The sequence below is a fragment of the Vanacampus margaritifer genome, chromosome 9, assembly GCF_051991255.1.
Source record: "Vanacampus margaritifer isolate UIUO_Vmar chromosome 9, RoL_Vmar_1.0, whole genome shotgun sequence".
Classification (NCBI taxonomy): domain Eukaryota; kingdom Metazoa; phylum Chordata; class Actinopteri; order Syngnathiformes; family Syngnathidae; genus Vanacampus; species Vanacampus margaritifer.
In genome coordinates, this window is record NC_135440.1 from 28,437,418 (window position 1) to 28,452,362 (window position 14,945).

General features: G+C 48.9%; 2 protein-coding genes across 2 annotated transcripts; both read left to right on the forward strand.

Moving 5' to 3' along the window:
• The first annotated feature begins 1,096 nt into the window (after nucleotides 1–1,096).
• Nucleotides 1,097–8,062, forward strand: pbx2 (pre-B-cell leukemia homeobox 2). Its single transcript, XM_077576576.1, has 8 exons — nucleotides 1,097–1,481; nucleotides 2,673–2,746; nucleotides 3,413–3,657; nucleotides 4,767–4,957; nucleotides 5,024–5,159; nucleotides 5,479–5,620; nucleotides 6,747–6,826; nucleotides 7,490–8,062. Exons 1-8 carry the CDS (start codon nucleotides 1,231–1,233, stop codon nucleotides 7,571–7,573), a joined length of 1,203 nt encoding a protein of 400 aa, XP_077432702.1. The 5' UTR covers nucleotides 1,097–1,230; the 3' UTR covers nucleotides 7,574–8,062.
• A 745-nt stretch (nucleotides 8,063–8,807) lies between these two features.
• Nucleotides 8,808–14,520, forward strand: LOC144058231 (gamma-aminobutyric acid type B receptor subunit 2-like). The gene is made up of 16 exons (XM_077576568.1): nucleotides 8,808–9,544; nucleotides 9,694–9,831; nucleotides 9,995–10,159; nucleotides 10,311–10,412; nucleotides 10,518–10,592; nucleotides 10,674–10,859; nucleotides 11,187–11,426; nucleotides 11,500–11,560; nucleotides 11,890–11,970; nucleotides 12,046–12,293; nucleotides 12,648–12,851; nucleotides 12,927–13,037; nucleotides 13,579–13,797; nucleotides 13,873–13,953; nucleotides 14,038–14,156; nucleotides 14,262–14,520. Exons 1-16 carry the CDS (start codon nucleotides 9,290–9,292, stop codon nucleotides 14,371–14,373), a joined length of 2,397 nt encoding a protein of 798 aa, XP_077432694.1. The 5' UTR covers nucleotides 8,808–9,289; the 3' UTR covers nucleotides 14,374–14,520.
• Nucleotides 14,521–14,945: the final 425 nt, after the last annotated feature.

Below are 14,945 nucleotides of genomic sequence, written 5' to 3' on the forward strand. Positions count from 1 at the left end.
CTCCTCCTCCTCCTCCTCCCCCCAGCGCGGTTGCTGGGCCTCGATGACGTCACGAAGGCGTCGCGTTTGCGAGGAGCGCGAGTTGAGCTCGTGTTGAAACAAGCAAGCAAGCTTCTTGTGACAGCGCCGTGGTTTGGCCTCACTTCCTGTTGATTTGCAGATTCGAAGAAAGGAAGAAAGAAAGCAGAAGTCAATGAGTTAAGAGAATTTTCTGCTTTCGTGACATGAAAGGGCAACACGGTCACGGGTCACGTCTCCTAGATATGGGATCAAAACTGTCCCTCATGTCACTTTTAATCATTATTTGGGTTATTTAGATTTGACATCTCATGTAAGAATCTGTAAATGTTTTTTTTCCCGCCGTTTCAGGAAGGACACAGATGATGATTTCGTTTGGGAAATTTCAAACGTTCCCATTAGCAAATCCACTTCTTAAATGTTGCTACGCATCTGAAATAATGATGTTCATTCTTATGCATTGTTTCTGTTTATCAATGTTGTTTTATCCAAATTAGATTAAGAAATGATTGTTTAAGATGAGAACAGATAGTTTTTGTTGTTGTTATTGTTTGAATTTAAGCACACACGCACACGTTTGTCTTTGTATCATGGTGGACACATCTCATTGACATGATGCATTTCCTAGCCCCCTCACCTAACCCAACCATGAAAAATGATTGCCGACCCCCATTCCTAACCCAATTCAAACCTAAACTCTAAAACCAAGTGTTGACCCTGAAAAAGAGGTCTGAGTTGTGAAGACCGGCCAAAACGTCCTCAATCTGTTGGTTAAAGACGTATTTTGGTCCTCACAATGTAGTATTTACAAGTACACACACACACACGTTTGTGGCATGCACAGTTTCACAGTGTCAAGATGATCTTTCATTAATCACACACTGACATGACAAATGTCATCATATTTTAGGGTGAGCGAATGACATGGCGTGTACTTTTTTTTTAAATGTTTTATTATTGAAGCTTGAAGAAGAAGTCAACTCGAAGTTGAGTCGAAACTTCCGCAACCAACAAGTCGTGCCGCTGCTCGCGACCGCCGCTAGGGGGCCACCGGCCGCGGCGGGCGGTGCCTCCTGGCTGGTGGCCGCCTGGTGGGCGTTGGAGGCGGCGGAGGAGGAGGAGTGGTGGCGCTGGTGCGCTCTGGGTGGAATCACTCAATCTGGCAGCAGTCGTCGCCGCCGCCGCCGCCGCCACTGCGCGTCGCTCGACGAGATGTTGCAGCAGCAGCCGCAGCAGTGTCTGACGGCCAACGGGGCCTCCAACGGCCGCGGCCTGGCCATGAGCGGCCACCCCGGGATGGCGCACCGAGCACCGCAGCCGCAGCACCACCGGCCCGCCGACGAACCGGCGGCGGGCCTGGAGAACGGCGCCGAGAACGGACACGAAGTCCGCCGGGACATCGGCGACATCCTGCAGCAGATCATGACCATCACCGACCAAAGTCTGGACGAGGCGCAGGCAAAGTTAGTCAACGTTTTGGGATTTCTTTTCAATTTCACAAACTTTATTCATTTTTTATTTGTTTACACTCGCGACTGATAAAAGTTTCTCCAACTTCCATTGATTGTTTGTAGCCTTTAACCACGTGCTTAGCACTCGTTTGCAATGACACCAAGTCATACATTAAAACGGAAATATATTTCGATAAACTGAATAATGATTTCATTTGTTTGTTTGTTTCGTCTGCTGGTTGCCTTCACTGGAGCTAACCTAGAAGGAGCCATTGTTAGCTGGGTAGGCTAAGCTAACGAGCGAACGGCTCTGCCTGCCGCCAAGCTGCAGCATTAAACATCATTTTGATTGACTTGACATATTTTAGACGCGAGATAATTCATCGAAATTAGTCACTGAAGTCTTCCAGGCGCGCGTCTTTCTCCCGTCCGAGCCGCGCTTGTTGACCAGTTGACGTTCTGGCTGTCAGCGTCTCTGTTGTTAGCACTTAGCTCGCTGCTAACGGTAGCGACATGTTTTTGTTTTTCCTTCGCGTTTCTGTCAACATTTCGCGAGGTCCTCAGCTCGTAGCTTGCCAGCCAAATTGACAACTGTGGCGTCCTGTTAGCGCGCTGCTAGTGCTCGAGGACTTATTTCGTATTTCTGTAGTCATTCGTCAGCTAGCTCTTTAGCTTGCTAACCAAATTAGCCTGCTTAGTTCTGGCTGTCAGTGACTTTGTTGTTAGCATTTAGCTCCCGGACAATGCTAGCGTGCTTATGTCATCTTTCCCGTGTTGTCACACTTACCTAAAAGGTAACAGTTACTTTACTGTTTACTTGATTTTAAAAGTAATTTAGGTCCAGTACACACAGAGATATTACTTATCGTCAAAGGTGAAGCATGTCGCGTTTTTTCGCCATCCCAATAATCTCAACACAAATCATCAAACATCCAACCAACCAACCCACTCCCCAGACAGATTATCTTTGTGTTTCATCCAAATAAGACATTTGTCCGTTTGAAATAAATAAAGGGATGGAAATTATCTTTTTTTTTCTTCTTTATTTGATTAACCAATCAACATCTTAATCTAACTTTGGGAAGCACTTTGTTTCCTATCCATCAAAAGTTTTCCATAAATAAAAATGGCCTTCCTTGCTAACTGTGTCGTTAGCTCACTGCTCGTGCAAACTGACTTTTGTCTTTGCTGTTGCGTTTTCAGGAAACATGCGCTCAACTGTCACAGAATGAAGCCCGCCTTGTTCAGTGTGCTGTGCGAGATTAAAGAAAAGACAGGTACGCACGCACCGTCGTTGCCTTTGTCTTGCTTGTGGTGTGTTTGCGGCGTTCTCTCGTCAGCAGCCAATACGCTCCACTGCTTATCTTTAGCTTAGCTTTAAAAATAGACAACAGCTGGACTAACAGACGTTCAACATAACTGCCTATGTCGGGAATCACTTTACATCGGCTCTTCTGAAGTCCCTTGGCTGCCTTGGAGTGCAGTTGGAATAAATATGGAGTGCGTATCGGTTGACGGTGCCCTCAACAATGCGTCTGCAAAAGTAGTCAACAACCAAGGCTAGGAGAAAAGAGAATTTCATTTCACTGAGGGCTAAACTATAAGAGTCCCAATATAGCTTTTGTTTTTGTCTTTTATTTGTTCCTTTTTCCTTTCCGACAATCATTGAGACAATTTGCAACATTCGATTTTCGCATACAATGGCACGATCGAAAAGAAAAAGGTCTGACGGGATGAAGCCGAAGCTGATTCATTCCCGTCCCCAGAATGCAATCGGATGCAGATCGTTTGTCAAATATCTACTTGTGTCATTATCAAGTTGAGTCAGCCAATGTGGTTAGGGAGGATCATGCCAGTAATCGTGTCAAGCGCAGAGTGATTGAAAAGTAACTCCCGACGCGAGCCGGTCTTGCTGAGGATCCGTCTGGTTGTTTTGTCCACAGGTCTGTCCATTAGGAACAACCAGGAGGAGGACCCCCAGGACCCCCAGCTGGTGCGTCTGGACAACATGCTGCTGGCCGAGGGCGTGGCCGGGCCCGAGAAGGGCGGCGGGGCGGCCGCCGCCGTGTCGGCGGCCACCAGCTCGGGCGGGATGTCGCCCGACAGCTCCCTGGAGCACTCGGACTACAAGAGCAAGCTGGGCCAGATACGCGGCATCTACCACACCGAGCTGGAGAAATACGAGCAGGTACGCCAGCCAAAGTTCGCGCCAGCAGATGCACGGACTCAAAAGAACAAAGCTGTCGCCGCTTCATTTAAAAAAAGAACAAAATCAATCCCTTTGTCTAGTTTTCCGATCTTTGAGAGGGGAAGACGATTGTGACGATTTTGGCGATTTTCTCCTCGTCGCTCTGCTTTCTTTAGGAAATGAATTGAGAGCGAGCGACGTCGCCTCCCGCGTGCGGAGCCCGTAAACGTCGTACGCAAACATTTATCTGATGCTTGACTTGAATGCACGCGATTATGTTTATTGCTCAAACACAAGCTGTGCTACGTTTAACGGAAACATCCGCTGTCGGCTAAAGGATCATCTGCGCTCAAAATTCATAGTGGGATTAATCTGCATTAATACATGATTAATGTGATCATTTTTTGTGATTCATTAATTATTTCACGTTTTAACTTTGACAGCAATCATTTATTCATTTATTACAATTGATTCTGCCAATTTTCCCATCAACTAATCAAGTTATGGGAGAAAAATAGATTTTGTGCGTGTGAGTTAAAGGTGCGACAGTTAATGGATTCATCTATTATCATATTAAACGACAATTATTTTCTTAATTGATGAATCACTTTGCGATCTAGTTTCACTTACAATTGGCCAAATATTTGTAACTTAATTGATGAATTGGACAAAAATAATGAGTTATTCAAATGGTTACAGGTGCAGCTTTTATTGTTGTCACCTTGGGCTCCCCACCCTCATGTTGTAGACGGTAATATCTGTTGTGTTGTACAGCCTGTTCTGGTGAGTGACTTGGGCGTCAGGGAATCCAGTGTTTCCCACACCACGTTAATACTTGGGCGGGCCACCCAAGTCAACTGTTTATTAAGAACATTTCTGAAAAAATATATTAAAAAAGAAAAGGTGTCGCAGCTGGATATGCCGCATGTAAAGTTAGTTCGCCGTCACTCACTTGTGAGGCGAGAGGAGACTCGTATTGATAACTGAGACCCCGCCCCCGCTGGAGTCCACCGCCCCAAGTCGATTTCAAATCTGTGGGAAACACTGGAATCACGGTTCCAGCTCATGTGAGCCGCTCGTCAGGTGTGAACGTTTGCACTCTGACGCAGGCGTGCACCGAGTTCACGACGCACGTGATGAACCTGCTGCGAGAGCAGTCGCGCACGCGGCCCGTCACGCCGCGCGAGATCGAGCGCATGGTCGGCATCATCCACCGCAAGTTCAGCTCCATCCAGACGCAGCTCAAGCAGAGCACCTGCGAGGCCGTCATGATCCTCAGGTCACGCTTCCTGGACGCCAGGTGAGCTCTCCTTGTTGGCCACCTTCCGCTCTTGCTCACGGGACGCGTTTGTTGTGTCCCCGGCAGGCGCAAGAGGCGCAACTTCAGCAAGCAGGCCACCGAGGGGCTTAACGAGTACTTCTACTCGCACCTGTCCAACCCCTACCCCAGCGAAGAAGCCAAAGAAGAACTCGCCAAGCAGTGCGGGATCACCGTCTCTCAGGTACACGTGGCTTGTGTTGGCGGCAAATTTTTCCCGCCTGCATGTTTGTCAATCCTACAAGTAATTTAAAACAAATGAGCTAAAGAGCAAAAATGTGGCCAAAATAAAATGTTTCATCCTGCTTTGTTTTGTAATATTTTGTATGGATTTAGAAAGTTGAAATGAGCTCAGTTGGACTCGCAAGGAAGCAAAAGCACTTTCTGCTGCCGACTGCTAGAATTGTCGTCTGTTGGGCTTTATGGCAAATATGACCGTCTTCTTCTTCTTCTTTTTAACGTGGTGAGCTGCGCTTTTTTTTCTTTTCTTTCCCTTCCGGCAGGTCTCCAACTGGTTCGGCAACAAGAGAATCCGCTACAAGAAAAACATCGGCAAGTTCCAGGAGGAGGCCAACCTGTACGCCATGAAGAACGCGTTGGGAGCGCGGCAGGGCGACGACTCGCCGCACACGCCCAACTCCACAGGTGCGCCGTTAACGTCACGTCACGCTCGTGACCGTAAGCGCGGTTCCAGTTCAGCGCCGCAACCGCCGCCTTCAATCGGGGCTGGCCCAAAAGTGCATTTTGCTTTCGGTCCCAAAGACTTTAATCGGCAGAAACGAGATGTTGTGGTGACTCCAGCAAAAAACGGCGCCCGGCACCTTTGACGGGACGCAGGGCCATCAATCGGGTTAGCTTCATGTCGCTAGCCTCGCTAGATTGGTGCCAGCGGGAACGCCAAATGGAACAAGGGCGGCGCTCCGTGGCGTGTTCGCCTCAGCTTTGTTCGTCAAACAAGTTTTCAGGCGTCGCGCACCAGCAAAGCTTCTGGCATCGACTTGCTATCGTCACTTGGAAAACGGAAAACCACTCGTTGGTCTGCTTGAAGTGAAGCTAATGTTTGTTTTTATTATTATCAAAATGCGTGAAAACAGTCGTCATTGGCGCTGAAAACCGTTGCGGAGCGCTGCCTTTATATCAAAACAATCGATTCATGTTGTTGGTACGTCAATATTTTTCCTTTTGCAATTGATTTATTCTTTCAAGCATTAATATTAGTTTGCGCAATTGCGAAATCGGAAATCAATCATGACTATCAGGAATATAGGCTGCAACTATTGTTTGTGATCAGCCCAACAACCGAAAAGGCAAATGTCGGACCCTCAATATTTATTTGAATGAGAGGAAAGAAAAGCATTCTGCAATATTGTACTCTATGAAAACATACAGTGTCTTGGCCACCAGGGGGCAGCATAAGACAAACGGATGGCTATACAGTAGTGGTCATTGACATGTTCGGAATTGTGCAGCTGACACGTGATTGGCTGCTGTGTGCATTCCTGCCTAGCGATGCATTATTACATACGGGCAAAACAAAAAAAATCCAAATTGAGCTGCAGTATGAAATTAGCCGCCTACTTCCACATTAGGCAGGAAAAATAAGGCCTGTGGAAATGGAACTGCGGCCCTCACTTCAATATTCCACCTCGACATAAACGTGAGTTTTGCCGGCAAATAAATGAGGATGTGCGCCCAAGCAAAAGAAAATGTGAGTAATGTGATGATGATGATGATGATGATGATTTTGCATGTGCCGTGTGCGCGCTTGCAGGGTCGGGGTCGTTCTCCACTGACCTCTTCCTCGGGGTCCCGTCTGTCAACGGGGAGGCCGCCTACCAAATGGGGGTGCAGGTACGAGCACCGCATTTTCATTTCTTTCATATTGACTTCAACGTGATTGTCATGTTTAAATAAAAATACAAGAACATTTGCAGCCAAATTACAAAAATATACAAGTTCAAATCTATAAATTAAGCAAAACTACAATCTGAAAATAAAATAGTTAGCATATAAAATATGAATTCAACGAAAGTGTAATGATGAATAAATTAATCAATTGATAGGTAAAAATAATATGACGGATTACGTAATAATCCAAATAAACCACCAATACATAATACAGCAAAATGATTTAAAATATTATTCATTTAAATGAATCAAAACTTTAAAAATACAATATTTGAATATAAATATAATAAAACATAACATGTGTAAATGAAATGTCATTTCCAAATCGATTTGTAGCCATATTTTTGCTAATTCAGAAAAAAATCAAGCATAAATTTCAAGCACTTTGACATCTTCAAACTCCACAAAGAATTTTTGCTTCAATTGTTTTTAATTTTATTTACATTGATTTATTGAATCCATATTTTTCTTTGCATTTTGTTTAAAAATGGAATGAAGCAACGTAAAAAAAAAAAAAATGTATGTGTAAAAAAACAAAAGTCCAAACAATCTTTTGCCGGATTTGCTCCTTCTGTGGCAAATGTTTGTTTTGTGTGGCATCGTCAGGCTAACGGGGGCTGGCAGGCTCCAAGCTCGCCCCCGCCGGGCACGTCCCCGCCCCGCAGCGACCAGTCGGACAACTCTGACTGATCCACGACCTCCACACTAGCCCCGCCCCCGCCAGACATAAAGATTGAGGAGCGACAAAGACAGAACGAATGATCTCACACTCCCCACTTGGTCGCATCGCACTTCTCTTCATTTTCCCTTCTCGGCTTTTGTGCTTGATTAGATTTTTGGGGGGGAGTGAACGTGAAAGTTTGTGTCGTGTGCATGCAGGGCGTGACTTGATTTTTAATATTAGCATCAGGGGTTGTCAATTTTCCACTAATGGTGCGCGAGGGCCGATTGCGTTGTTGTGGTTTGAAGCACACGAAAAGATCAACATGGACGTTGCGGCGTGAACACCGCCAATGAGGGCAATAGAGAAAATCCAAAGACTTTCTATGTTTCTTTCTGCTTTAGTTTTTTTTTAACGGGCTTGTGTGTGTATGATAAATGTTGTCCTTTTTTTCCTGTACAGTGAAACATCTGTATTCTCTCTACCTCTTTTACAATAAAGACTCTGTATTCACAAGCCTCCTCCACTCAAAGGTGTGCTAATGCAGCTAACGGCTTCTGTCATGACGTTAGCATGCTAAGGTAACTAACTGGTTCTGCAGCAATAATACTATAATAAGGTGCATGCACTAGTACAGCTGCTTAACTGGATTGATGCCAACATGCTAATGCTACTCACTGTTTTTACATCAACGCGCTAATGTAGCTAATTGGTATTTTGACGAGCTAATTTTGCTAAGTAGTTCCCGCCCATTCTAATGTATACATGTTTATGTACAGCTAACTGTTTTCATGTCAAAGCTGCTAATTTAGCTACCTGGTATGTTGACGTGCTCAATGCTCATGCGGCTAACTGGTTGACATGATCTTGTCAACATGCTAATGTCGACGTTCGAATTTCCCACCCAACATGTTAATGCAGCTAACACTTTCACATAAACATGCCCATTTGTACACGATAATTGCAGCGAGCTTGTTCCCAGCCAAAATGCCAGATTTTGTTGACATGCTAATGCTACAAATTGTTCTCACGTCAACATGCAAATTGTGACGAGCTAATTTAGCTAACTGTTGTTGTTTTAAAAAGTTTTTTTGTTTTGTATTTTTCACTCACGCAAATGCCCGCGCGCACACACGGTCTCCCACCCGGGGAAGTGAAGCGCGAACCCACAACACCTGCACCGAAGGGAAGTGACGGTACCACTCCGCCACCCGGAGCCCATTTAGCTAACTGGTTCCCACTCAACATTCTATTGTCAACATGCTAATTTCGGCATGCAACTATAGCTCATAGTTTGTACATCAATATGTAAATGTGGCTAACTACTAGTATCTTGACGCTCTTGTTCAGTTAACTGGTTCCACGTTCACAAGATATTGTCAACATGCTAATGCAGCTAAGTGAACCGGATCCAGGTCAACATGCAAATTTAGATATGTAGCTTACTGCTTCCCAGCCAACATGCTAATGTTGACGCGCACAACTAACTGGTTGCACATCAACATGCTAATGTAGCTAACGTAGTCAATAAATTAAAAAAGTTTTCTGAGGGGGGAAAAACCAAAACAAATCCAAAACAATGTGTTTTGACAGGACTAGCTGCTTAAGCAAATTGTTTTCAAAACGCCCAGTGGAGAGGTCCAGGTGGTGGTGTGAGGCGTTGCCATGGTGACGGCGCTGATCCGCATCCTGATCCTTTGATCCTTTACTCAAGTCGTGGAGCCGGCACCGGCAGGTAGGACGGGATGCCGCACCTTCGGCGGCTCCTCGGCTTCTTGGTGCTCCTGTGTGGCGTTCCGGCGGACTCGGTGCCACCGCCGGTCACCCGCCACCCGCTTCCCGTCCTGTGGATGCTTCCGGGGCCTTCCGGAGTGGGCGGGGCCAACGCCAGCGCCAGCGCCGGCCTGACGCTGGCGGTCCGCATGGCTTGCGACGACCTGGAGCGACAAGCGGCGCCCCTGGGGGAATACCGCCTGCAACTGCACGTCATACACGCACAGGTAGGGGGCGCCATCCGCCTGTTCGTGTGCCGCTGATCGTTCCCGCTGTCGTCATTGTTGGCCACGCATGTTGACGTGTTTCCGTGACTGTCGACCGTGCGTGTTGGTGCGTCGACGTCATTGTTGACCACGTGACATCCATGTTTCAGTGCGACCTGTCGTCGTCTCTCAAATCTCTTTTTGATGCCATTTGGGCGGGGCCAAAGTACCCGCTTCTGCTCGGAGGGGCGTGTCCTTCGGTGGCGGCGCAAGTAGCCGGTGCTCTGCCCGCTCTCGGGATGGTTCAGGTACTTTTTTTTGCTTTGTTTTTCAGTTCGGTCCAGGGGCGGGTCCAGGACCGGGTCCAGGACCTTTTTCTGAAGAAGCCTAATTGTGGCTCCGCAGATTTGTGACGGCTTTGTAGACCCCTCCCCGTCATCATCACATCTGAGCGTGTCACTTCCTGTCCAGGTGTCTTATGGCGACGAGGCGTCCCGGTTGTCTAACGCCAAGCGTTACGGGAATGTATTCAGCGCGGCGCCGTCGGCTCGAGCCGTCAACCGGGCGGCGGTCCAGCTGCTGCGGCGCTTGGGCTGGACGCGCGTCGGCCTGGTGGCGGCAGAGGCGTCCTCGGAGGTAAGTGAGGCCCCGCCTGCCTGGCGTTTGCCACTCGAGGTGTGAGGTTTGACATGTGACGACATCCAAATACTGAGGCCGCATCGGTGCAAATGTTTTCTCATTGATTTGATGCAGCAAAAGAAAAAAAGAAATTCTCTCCCCCGTTTAGATGGCCAACGACTTGACCAGTCGGTTGACGACGGCCGACGTCCGGGTGGTTTCCGTGACGACGCTCCCGGACCACGACTGTGGCGGCCTGCTGGACCTGAAGGTGCGCCTGCCGCTCGTCCGCTTGCCGCTCGCAACTTGCAATGTGCTACAAAAGGCTAACATGTGACATGTGACATGCTCGCTCGCGTTCCAAACCATCCGACAGGAACGCGACGTGCGCATCATCATCATCATCCTCACAGCAGCTGATGAAGAGTCCCTGGCTCCCGTTTTCTGCTGCGTAAGTTGAACATGCTAAGAACATGACGATGACATGATGAGCGCGAGCTGCGTGTGGATGGCGTGTTGACCACGTGTTCAGGCTTCCAGGTTGAAGATGTTTGGCGCGCGCAATCAGTGGATCGTGGCGGGAGGGCATCCAAGATGGAGGTCCAGGTTTCCGGCTGCCGGCTGCACGTCCGATGAGGTCACGGCGGCGGCGGACGGCGCCATCTGGTTGCCCATCACGCGTGTGCAACGCTCTGACACGCCGGGAGTTTCAGGACGGGTTGGTTGTCAAGACGCGCTTTTGCTCCGATGGACGTCAAATGTGAACGATTCATCGGCATTTTCAAATGAGATTTTATGTCGTATGCATTAACACGTTACTTTTTTTTTTTTAATCAGCCATTTTGCTCTTTGTTATATAGCAAAGTTCAAGAAATCGTAGAAGAGTGATTCAGTCAAATGTTTTGTCTTTAAGTCATATCTCTTTTCTTTTTCTTTTTTATGAATCAGCCAATTAATCGCTTATCATTAAAATCGTAATTGGTATGAGCCTCAAAAAGTTCCCGTCCTCGCCGCAAGTTCCTGTCGTTGACTCGCGTGTCGGCAGACTCCCGGCGACTTTGAGCGGGCGTACCTGCGGGAGGTCCGGCGGCGCCCGGGCGCTCGGCCCAGCCCTCACCACGCCTTCGCCTACGACGCCGTGTGGGTGGCGGCCAAAGCGCTGATAGGCGTGACGGAGGCGCTGAAGCGGCGTCAGAAATTGAGCCGAAACGCCAACGTCAGCCAGGAGGAAGCCGCGCGTGCCCTGAGGGACGCCCTGGCGCGCACGTACTTTGAAGGCGTGACGGTGAGAAGGTGGGGGAGGGCGGAGTCACTGCTCATGTCATGTGACCACGATGACATCATCTTGCCTTTCTCAGGGTACCGTTTCCTTCCAACATGGCCGACGAAGCTCTTCCGTCCACGTGATCCAGACGCAAGGTGCGTGTGCGTCTCCTGACGGGATCAAAGATGTTCACATGTTGATATGATCGCTGAGCACACGTGAAGACTTGAACATGTTGATGTGATTGTTTAACATGCATTTTGAGCGCGCATGTTCGCGTTGACGCCATTGCTAACATGTTGACGCCATTGATAACATGTTGACGCCATTGCTAACATGTTGACGCCATTGATAACATGTTGACGCCATTGCTAACATGTTGACGCCATTGATGAGCACGCGTGTTGTCATGATGTGATTGTTGACCGTGTTGGCACGTTGACGTGAGTTCGTTGACATGATGTGACTGCGTTTTGTCCGCCAGGCTCTGCCGGCGTGTTGGTGGGCGACTCGGACCCCGAGACACGTGAGCTGCGAGTGTCCGAGCGTCTGCTGAAGTTGAAAGGTGACACGCGTCGACCGCTGCCGTCATCGTGTCCGGATGTTGTCGTCTTGATGCAAGCGAGTGCTTGCCACGCAGGTTCTGAGTGGCGCAGCGTCCTCATCTACGGCGCCCTGTCGGCGGCGGCGGCGGTAACGGCGGCCGTCTCGCTGGGCGTCCTCTGCGCGGTGGCGGGAAAGCGGCGAAGGTTCGCCGGCTCGTCGGCGTGGGCTCGCGAGGCGCTGCTGCTGACGCTGGCCGCCGTCTTCCTCTCCGCCGCCTCCGTCGTGGCCGCCGGACCCGACAACGACTTTCTGGCACCGGAGACGACGCGCGCGCTCTGCTCGGTCAGGCAACAATACGGCTCGCTCTTCTTTGATGCTGTTTTGCGTCTTTCACACGTATGAAATGTTTAGCATGTTTTTGATGTCCAACATGGCTGACCTGTCTTTGATGTTTTTGACGATTTTCATGTTTGACATCTTTGATGCCGCCTTTGATGTCAACTTGAGCGCGTTTATCGTAGTTGATGTGTTTTTGAGCAACAAACACGCTGCGTTCGCACGCCATTTGCGTGTGCGAGCTCGTTTTGTTGTTTTGTTTTGTGGTTTTGCCGTTTTCATGAGTTTGTTGCGTGTTGTCGTTTGCATGTTTTCCGTGCATGTGCGTGGGTTGTTTGATTGTTGCGTTTGCGTGTGCAGCTGCACGCGTGTCTGCTGGCGGCGTCTCACAGTCTGGCGTCGGCGTCTCTCTTGGCCCAAACGTGGCAACGTTTGTCGGGCGGCGCCGAGGTTCCGTCCCCGTTCCGTCTGTCCTTCTTCTTGAGCTCGGCCGACGCGCTCCTTTTGCTGGCCTGGCACACGCCGGCGCCTCTGGGGCGGGCGGAGACGCCGCACGGGCCGCAGGTCAGTCCGTCCGTCTGTTCGCACTGTGCCGCGCGGCATTGAACGCCTCAAAGTGTAGGCCCGCCCCTTTTTCAGAGCCACTCCACCCATCCGGACGCGATCACGTGGACGACGTCACGCCGCCGCGACGGCAACAACATGGACGCATGGCCCGCCGTCTTCTACGCATACAAAGCGCCTCTCATGGTGCACGCACGCACACACACACACGTGCGCGCGTACTTCCGTGCATGTCAAGCACACTACGACTGTGAAGATCAGCCACAAATTTAGAAAAATGTGAAACTGTAACAAGATGATGAGATGATGTCGCTTTTCACTTCACGTCGTACAAAGTCGGAATGAAAACCTCTGAGATGTTTTATGAACGACGTATTCACGAATGAACTAAATAAAGCATTGAACATGATGACGTTCTCATTCCGACGTGATTAGCGAGTGCTAGCATAAACCTTAACACTGACGTCAACATTTTTGTCATGAAGGATTTTGTTTTGTTTGTTAATCCACTCAAGTTGAACGTGAGATGAATGAACGACTCATTAGAATTTATTATCTTCTGTGCAGATGCAAACAAACAAAATGCTCAACTTTTGGCAATTAGCATTAGCGTACTAGCTGGTGATGACCTTGTAAGGTCAACAAACCCTGACCACCATTTCGTTGACCTCCATCAACATATCACGGATTGCGTGTCGTGGAAAATCAATGTTTGTGCGTGTTTCAGGTGTGCGGCGGTTTGCTGTCCTTCCTGCTGCCCGACGCAAACGGCGGCACGTGCGCGTGGCGGGCACGTGTGTGCGTGGCGTGCGCTTGGTGGGCCAGCACGTGGGCAAATTCGGCGCCGCCTTGGCTTTCCCGCAATCCTTGGTCGGGCTCGCGCGCGCTCAACGCTTGGCTACTCATCTGCGACGCCGTCGTCCTCGCCGCCGCGTTCCGAGGCCGGGTGAGCGCCGCAAACTTTTTTTGTTGTGATTTTTTGTTGACGGATGGTTGGATGGATTTGTTGTCGCGGGTGCAGCTCGTCGACGTGGGCGGGCCGGACGCGGGGGGCGTGGCCCGGGACAATCTCAACTGGCAGCTGAAACTCCAAAGTGTTGAGGTGAGGCAATAAAGATGGACGCCGGCGAAGTGGACGACAAACAGAAAGTGACACGCCTTTGTGTGTGTTTGTGTGTTGGGGCAGCTGGACGCACAAATACACACGCTAAGCGCACAACTTTGTGACGTGCGGGAAGCGGAGGTCGGCCAGCGACAGACAGGAAGTAGCGACACAGCATCACATGACGTCAACTCACCTGAGCAGTAAGCACGCACACACGCACACACGCACACGTGCACACACGCACACTTCCTGTTGCTCACTCCAGTCGACATCACTTCCGGTCAAACGTGACTTTTTGTGTTCAGCGTGCGTCGGCGTCTGTCGCTGCAGCTGCCCATCCTCCATCTTTCCTACCTTCCCGCCGTCGGCGGTGTCAGCGCCAGTGACTCCGCCCACTTTGCCGGCCGGAACGTTTAGCGGCCGTTCGATTGGCCGCCCGCTTTTTTTTTTTTCCAGGTCCACAAATATTTCTTACTTTTTATTGTTTGATATTTTGGACTTTTATCAATGATTCCAGTTGTGAAAATGTTTGACTACAGAATAAAATATGAAACATTTTTACAAGTTGATGAAACTGATTTCTATAAAGTACTCTAACTTGGTTGCTTAAGTATTCCTGAGCATTTAAGTCGTTGAAAATGTGCCGCTGTTAATTTCTGGAATGTGTGATGCTATTTCATAAACCATTCAATCTGCAATTATGAAAAGAAATGGAATGTATCTTCTTTTTTTAATGACAATTATCGAGTGCAGCCATTTAATAATCATCCGTTATGTTGACGTTTCATTTGTATTTGTGCTGTTTTTACTGTTTCTGATTGGACAGTTCACTCATCATCACACGCGTGACATAAACGTGACATGATTCGTTTTGTTTTCAGTTGTTTGTTTTTTTTGGTCGTGTCACGTGTTCCGTGTGTCCGCCAGGGGTCACCAGAAGCACATTCAAAGACGCCGATTGGCTGAGCGGAGGCGGTTACCATGGAGAT